The sequence below is a fragment of the Thamnophis elegans genome, chromosome 1 (genome assembly GCF_009769535.1).
Source record: "Thamnophis elegans isolate rThaEle1 chromosome 1, rThaEle1.pri, whole genome shotgun sequence".
NCBI classification, from domain to species: domain Eukaryota; kingdom Metazoa; phylum Chordata; class Lepidosauria; order Squamata; family Colubridae; genus Thamnophis; species Thamnophis elegans.
This window is the reverse complement of record NC_045541.1, coordinates 9,671,515-9,679,497: the sequence shown is the minus strand read 5'-3', so window position 1 is coordinate 9,679,497 and position 7,983 is coordinate 9,671,515. Positions and strand designations below refer to the sequence as shown.

At 41.9% G+C, this 7,983-nt stretch overlaps 1 protein-coding gene across 1 annotated transcript; it reads right to left on the bottom strand.

Annotated features, from left to right (window-relative positions):
* Positions 1 to 766: 766 nt before the first annotated feature.
* LOC116520897 (splicing factor 3B subunit 1-like) lies at positions 767 to 1,084 on the bottom strand. The gene has a single exon (XM_032235362.1). It carries the CDS (start codon positions 1,082 to 1,084, stop codon positions 767 to 769), a length of 318 nt encoding a protein of 105 aa, XP_032091253.1.
* Positions 1,085 to 7,983: the final 6,899 nt, after the last annotated feature.

The window sequence follows — 7,983 nt, the reverse complement described above, 5'->3', positions numbered from 1 at the left end:
GCGTTAAAACAACTTCAACACACGCAATGTTCTGATTGCACCACAAACGCAGTAGTCATCCTTACCTTTCACAGAGGCACTGAGTTTTATAAATATGAGCATGATAGTGTAGAATAATCATATCCAAGGACCAGTGGTGGGTTTCAAAAAATTTTGGAACCTCTTCTAACTGGTTCAGTAGATTTGACGAACCGGTTCTACCGAATAGTCTTTTTTCTTATTTTCTCTCTCTCTTTTTTTTTCTTCTTTTGTAAGTCCTTCGGGATTGGGTGGCATATAAATTTTAATAAATAAAATAAATAAATAAACTGGTAGGAACCCACCTCTGATCCATTCCTTCCCTACTCTGACTGATCTGCTTCATGAACTGTAAAGTTACTGATTGCATGCAGGGTTCTGTGTTCACTGCATTGTTGTACATACTATTGTTCATTTTTCTTGCTTGATGAGTTATTGTTTACTAAACTGTTTGTTCGATGACAAGTTGAGTCTGTCTAAGTTCTTCTTCACTGAAATGCTGGGTAAGGCTAGCAACAAGGGGTGTGCCTTAATTATCTTTAATCAGAGTCAGTCCAATCAGAAGGCAGACATTGTCAACCCATGCATGGATGCTATCTCCACCCTATTAGAAGAGGCGTATCAGGTAAGTACCAACGCCCTTGTTCATGGCAAAGATACTGGAGTGGATTGGCATTTCCTTCTCTAGTGGACCACGTTTTGTCACAGCTATGACCTGTCCATCTTGGGTGTCCCTGCATGGTATAGCTCATAGCTTAATTGGATCATACTGTTCAGTTGACTGTGGTATGTCATTAAGTAATGCCACCAGTGCATGATACCCAGGCTTCTTCTGGCCAAGCAAACTTGTAGAAGAATAGTCGTCGTCATCATCTTCAAGTTCAGTTGCTGCAATTGAAGTTACATATCCAGCAAACCTGCTATCACTTCCACCATAGATCTCTTGATCATAATACCCTGTAGAATCAAGGCCAATTCCTTGAGCTTCATCAAGCGCAGCTTTTTTGCCTTGAATTTCTCGAATCTGAGCTTCAATGTCTTCGTGGGTCTTGGCGATCTTCGCCATTGCAAGCCCCTTCGCCACAATAAGACAGTGATCCATGAAAGGGATCATCTATCTATCGGCATCTATCTATTGGTATCTATCTATCTATTTATCTATCTTTCATCTTTCATCTATATATCTCTATCATCTATCTTTCAATTATTTCTACACTGCCCATTTCATGTAAATGACTCTGGGCAGCTTACAATACAAGCTAAGCCTTTAGAGAGTAAGTTAACCTTTTGACTGAAGTAGATTGTGACTAAGAGAGGTTTCTCAGTTCTTTTAATTTTTTCTGTGTTTTAATCATACAGAATTCTATTTTAAATATATTTTACTACTGTTAATTTTTTATCCTCTGAGCATCACCTGTGATGGTAAAGTGAGATATAAATGAAATTAGAAAAAAGAAAGAAGTTGACTTCAAAGATTTCATTCACTGTACAGCAATGAAAAAATATAACCTCTTCAAGGAAATTCCCAAGAAACTAATTTAATTTAAATTATTAATTACATCGATTTGTAATGGTTGCCTTTTCTAGAAGACTGTGGGTGACCTACAAAACTTTTCCAAAAAGCTTACAAACACCAACCTAAGATAATAAATGATACTATTTTCCATTTTCTTCTAATGACTAGTTTCTCAAAGAATAATTATTTTGTCCAAGACCCATATAAGACTTGACTATATTTTTCACATTACATCAATGGTCAAGTACAAAGTATTTCAGGAGGTATCTAAATGCTTTTTATTAAAGGGCACACTGGGGAAATCCAGTCTTTTGATTAGTTGATGGAGGAAAATTTAGAAAAGTTTTCATTCTGATAAGTCTAATTCTGTCCATTCTCCACTTCTGCTCTGACAGGGAGACTTTGAGAGATTTCAGCTTTGGCTCAGAGGGACTGAAAAGTGCATTCAAACTCAGTTGTTGTCTCACAGACAGCACAATGTGTTGTTCCCAAGGCCAGTCTGCTCCCTTGAAATTTGGTTCAGTGAAGGAATATAAGAGCTATGGTTTCCAAGTTCTGGAAGCAGTTACAAGCAGATTCTAGGAAGCGGGTAAGACAAAAAGACAAAACTCTACAAATGTGTAAGATGTAGAAAACTCCTCAACAATGCTAAAGACCCATTGCTTCAACTTAATTCTGTTTTGAAAGATACAGTTGGAGGACAGTAAGAGGACTACTTGATGCATTTCTCTAACAAAAGCTGGCTGTTTTTCCTTCATTTTTTCTAGGGTCAAAAAGGCCAGGGCTACAACTCACCATCTAAGATTATTTCATTTTTGTAAGCTGTTCATTATTAATGTTTGGTAGACAGAAAGAGAATTGGATTCTTCCACATGCCATGGAATGCCACTGAAAACAAAGTCACTACTTATGAAACTCTCTAAGTTAATTGAACAGAGTTGCCGCTGAATTGCTAAGGACATGATCATCATTATGAATATTGTTGCAATTGTATTTTAGAGTCTGAGAAAATTCAATGTGTACAATTCTATAGGCCTGATTTTCCTTTTGAAAAAGAAGACAATATGGTGAAAAGCACAGTAGTGTTAGGAAATATAAAAGGTAGATAGAATCCTAATTCCCTTGCTTTTACACAATAAGTGTCTTGTTGTTACTTTTTCAATGCTTGAGTTTCAAGGATTTGACATATTGGTAATTGTTTTCTGAATAGTTAAATGAACTCTTAGTAAAAACTGTATTTGATTCCTGCTGGAGAATGCTTTTTTTGAAGTGTTCCTGAAACATTTTGTTAATCTTGTACTCAGTGAACGTATTGAATTGTCTGAAGTGCTATAATAAGGAATTATTAAAATACAACAAACCTTGGTAGAAGTATAGTAATATCTGAATGGTTGCCTTTAATATTTTATTAAAAGAAAGGTTTCTTTTTCAATTTGGGTAGTATTTTTAAGGGCAGCTAGAATCCAAATGCATCCTTCATTTTAAACTTCTCTATTCTTTTCCTCTTTCCTCTCAGTTTTAACTAAAAAGGAAAAAAAAGCTTTATTGTACATATAACAGAATTAAGTGGGCTTCTTAAAGGATCAGTTGTGTGGATTTCATCTTTATTTAATTTATTGTTGCTGCTTCTCCTGTATTAAAAGCATCTCTCAACAACTCTGCAATTTCTACCATTAACATCATTTGAAGAATGCTTTACATGTATTGCACTTAAAATCAAGGAAATCTCAGTATTATATGAAACATAATGCATATGATGTTCTTTTGATAGAGAAATGTAGGAGTTAAATTCAAAATATCTCACTGGAACTCTTTGTGGCATAGAGTTGCTTTTATATTTATTTTTCTAAATCACCAGCTATAAAGATAATCCATACATATTTCAATGAAACTACAGTAGTTACATTCCTATTGTTAGACTGTCTAATCTTATTTGAAAGCAATATGGTACATATATCACTGTTGGCAATGCTTTCTGATCAAGAGTTTTTGAAGAAATTGAGAAAATCAAGTCTTTGATAATGAACAATATTGTTGATTTATTGTTTCTTTTTCCAAATATAATTTGAGCAGAAGAAATTGATTCTTTAAGAATTGTTAGCTGCTATGTTTTCTATCAAAAAAAACCATGGAATACTAACCTACTACTTTTCGTAGATAAATCTATGGGTACTAAAGCTCTCCTGATTCTCTATTGTAACTTTTAATTGGACAAAACAGTATCATAGGAAAACATTTTTTTTAATCAACCTACCTCGAATAGGCTAACTTAAAGAATGCAGCCCAAGAGCCGAGGTGGCACAGTGATTAGGGTGCAGTACTGCAGGCCACTTCAGCTGACTGTTATCTACAGTTCAGCAGTTCTAATCTCACCAGCTCAAGGTTGACTCAGCCTTCCATCCTTCCGAGGTGGGTGAAATGAGGACCCAGACTGTGGGGGCGATATGCTGACTCTGTAAACTGCTTAGAGAGGGCTGAAAGCCCTATGAAGCGGTATATAAGTCTAACTGCTATTGCTATTGCTAAATCCAGACACATTATTCTTGTGGGATTGAAATTTGGGGAAATTGTGGCATATCCACATCTATTCCTTGCCTCTTTCTGGAGACAATTGGTTATGGCAAGGCCTGATGGACAAGTAGTGATTCGCTGCTTTGGAACCAAGGCCAACATTTGACATATCTTAAGAGTGTTGGGCAATGGGTGTGACCTGGATGCCTGCTATGAGGGGTGTATGGGTGATCTGTCTTCTTCACTGCAAGAACCTTGGGGACGTGCCAGAAAGGAGAGAGGGGTGGACAATCCATGGCTCCCTTTGTTCCCTTTCCCTCCAGCAAAGTGGCAGATAGTTCCATGGGTCAACTATGGAGGAGGAGGAAGAAGTAGCTTCGTCAGGGCTCTGCTGAAGGTAGTGAGGGAAGGGAAATGGCACCACTCTATTTTTAATGTGGAAAGAAGAATGACCCAAGGTGTAATGTGTTTTCTAATAATATATAGAAATGTGGGAAGTAACCATGCCTGAAAAAATTGATAAAATGCTCTTGAAGAGCCCATCAAATGTGGACACCATTGCTTAGCTCCAATATTGGGATTGTTTCTGAAGAGATGGCATTTGGGTAGAAGCAAGTGCTTGGATTGAAAGAAAGAGTTCTTTCTCCATAGTGGTGGAGGTAGCATCCAGACTGGGTTGACCTCATCCGCTCATTGATTGGACTGAGTCTGATAAGACTGTTAAGCCATGCCTTTATTGCTAAGCAGACCCAGCTTTTGACTCAGTCCCTCACTGAGGACGGATGTGTCATAGCAATGCTCCAGAGATATTTGAAATATTTACCACTTTGTCTTATTCAATTGGATTTGTTGACTTGTGAATAGACTTGGGCTGATTAGTGGAATCCCACGCTGGGGAGCTGACAGCCTCGCCTATAGCCCCTTTGGGGGTGGCGATAGCCCTTGTCGGGCCCACAGCCTGTCATTCTGACAGGGCGTCAGGAGTCCAGAGCATTTCATCAACTCAGCTCAAATTCTCGTTGCCTCAATTTGGACAATTGTGACATTGTCCTCTTAGAATTGAGTGATGACCGTGGCTATCAAAAAAGCTGTGGAGCGCCCGTGCCTTCGTTAAAGAACGCTGAAGCAGCTTGGAGAGCGGAGGAGAGAGGCTTGTTGAGGCTGAGAGCACAGAGGGGCTTAGGGAGCAACAGCAGCTCCTAGAACCACCAGAGCGGGCAGCTCACCAGATGGGCTCCACTGCTGCACTAAGGCAATTTAGGTGTGAAACGCCATTTTAAAAGCCCTACAGCCTCAGATTTAAAATGGTGGCCACCAGCGATCAAATGGACACTGAAACAAATGCGATTGCGACAGATAGCCCATAGGAAGCTCCAGAGGACCTGGGTCCTTGCAGGTTACCTCCTCAAGTGGGGAGGTGCGAAATGCCCTCAGAAAAACCAAACATACCACCAGGTCTTCAAAAGCTAAGAAAACCCCTCTAAATTTGAGCACCAAAAAGATAAGGCGCTTGAGTGTTTATACAAAAAGGCCAGTGGCCAAAAGACCTCCTCTGCCTCATGTACTGCTAAGGGGAATTCACAGGGGAAATAATCCCTGCCATTTGTCACCTGGGGACAGAGAAAATAGGGAGTCTTCCCTTAATTTTAGGATTCCAATAGACACATCGGGGCTTTGGGGCTCAGCCCAGGGATGGCAGTCCCCTCCATGCACCGGCTCTGCTGGGCCGCGACCTGCCTTTGTGTTGGATGAGCCAGTGTTCCTCTCAACATCTGCCGGATTTCACCCTGACAAGATGAATCCCATGTGCATGCCCAATTTCCAGGATATCATTGCCACTGCCATTCAGCAGGGTATTGCAGCTAGGCTACAGCAAAGACATGATCTGTCACAACAGTCCCTCCCCCCCGCAAAGGCACCAGTAGTGGCAGACATTGCTCCAGAGGAGCCCCCTCCTTCCCCTGCTCAGTCACAAGAAGATCAGGAGTCTGAGTCAGAGGAAGGTGAGATGCCCCCCGCCAAACCTGCCTTCTCTGGCCTGTTCCAGCCATCTTTATTTAAATTTGGAGAGAGCCGAGGTGGCACAGTGGTTAAATGCAGCACTGCAGGCTACTTCAGCTGACTGCAGTTCTGCAGTTCGGCTGTTCAAATCTCACCGGCTCAGGGTTGACTCAGCCTTCCATCCTTCCGAGGTGGGTAAAATGAGGACCCAGATTGTTGTTGGGGGCAATATGCTGACTCTGTAGACCGCTTAGAGAGGGCTGAAAGCCCTATGAAGCGGTATATAAGACAAACTGCTATTGCTAACTGCTAAATTTCTCTTATTTAAAGCAAAAGCCTCTGCCAAATTTGGTGACAAACCAACTGACACAGCTACTCGACTCCAGGGGATATCAGCTGAAACTATTTTCACTGAACAAGCCATTGAAACTGAGATAGTACCCACTCCAAAGATATTTGTAGGCTTGGTGAAGAGACAATGGGCGTATCCCACTTCGGGCCCGATGCCTACTTCTACTGACAAGACCTTTTTTAATGCAGACAAGGATATGGGCCAGGTGCTTTTACCACCCAGCATAGATGCCCCAGTGACCACATTGCACACTTCGGCTCTGGAAGATGGTTTGAAGCCAGAGGACAAAAAGGCTTTCACACTACAACAAGGTCATCAGGTGGCGGCCTGGGCAATCAAAGCGGCTACTATCGCTTCCTTTTTTAACTGATCTTGTCTCCTCTGGTTACAGGATCCACAACAGTGGGTGCCTGTCGCGGACGTCAGAGCCCACCAGGACATTAACAAGTTGGTAGCAGCCGTTCAATTTTCATCAGATGCCATCTGTCTGCCGTCAGGTTTGCTCTCCGGCAGTTTCGCCAGTCTGTCAGTGGCAGACAAGTTCTCATTCTCACAGACAATATAGCAACCAAGGCCCACATAAAGAGACAGGGAGGGACCAGGTCAAAGGCCCTCATGTTGGAGGCCATGAGACTGGGGCTGTGGGCCAAGAGGAACTTGCTGTCAATCTCCGCGGAGCATATAGCAGGGGTGGGGAATGAACAAGGTGCTGGACACTCTCATGCCCCCCCTTGAGTGGTTATGGGTGGTGTCATTCAGATTTCTTACTCTCAAGGTGGCCTTCCTTGTAGCCATAACCTCTGCCAGGAGAATATCTGAATTGCAGGCTCTGTCAACCAGGGATGATCTGGGTATATTTCACCATGACCGGGTGGTGTTATGGCTGGACCCCTCCTTTATACCCAAGGTGTGCTCCTGTTTTCTCCAAGCCCAAGAATTGGTTCTTCCAAATTTCTGTCCAGATCCGGCACATCCATTAGAGAGAAAATGGCACACCTTGGACGTAAGGAGGGCCCTAAAATCTACCTAAAGAGGACATTGCCAACTAGAAAGTCGGAGGCTTTGTTCGTCTCTTTCCAGCCAGTTTTCCAAGGCGAAAAGGTTACATCCACCACCATTGGCAGATGGCTGCGAGCCTGCATTGCTTCGGCATATCAGTCACAGGGTGCACAGGTTCCGGGAAGGATCACTGCCCACTCCACAAGAAGCACGGCCACCTCGGCCGCTTGGGTGACTCAAGCTTCCTTGCCTGAGATCTGTAGGGCAGCTGCATGGACTATTCCTTTCCCCTTTATAAAAAATGATAAATTGGACAGTTTTGCATCGGCGGAAGCCGCCTTCTGCTAAGAATAAACATATACAGAAAACAAGAGGAGGTACCGGTATATGGGGGGGGGGGGGGAGTTAAATCAAAGACATCCTAAAATTTGCTGGGAAAGCACAGTAGAAGAAAGCAAATTCTAAATTGGAATTTTCCGTATAGATCTATTATGCTCAGCCTGAAGAATTTATTTATATCACCTTTTATTATTTTTACAAATAACCCAAGGTAGCCAATCTATCCAATGCACCTTCCTCCTCCTAT

Bases quoted from the DNA above. Each gene is read 5' to 3' on its own strand.
- LOC116520897 (XM_032235362.1), bottom strand. From the start codon at position 1,084: ATGGCGAAGATCGCCAAGACCCACGAAGACATTGAAGCTCAGATTCGA.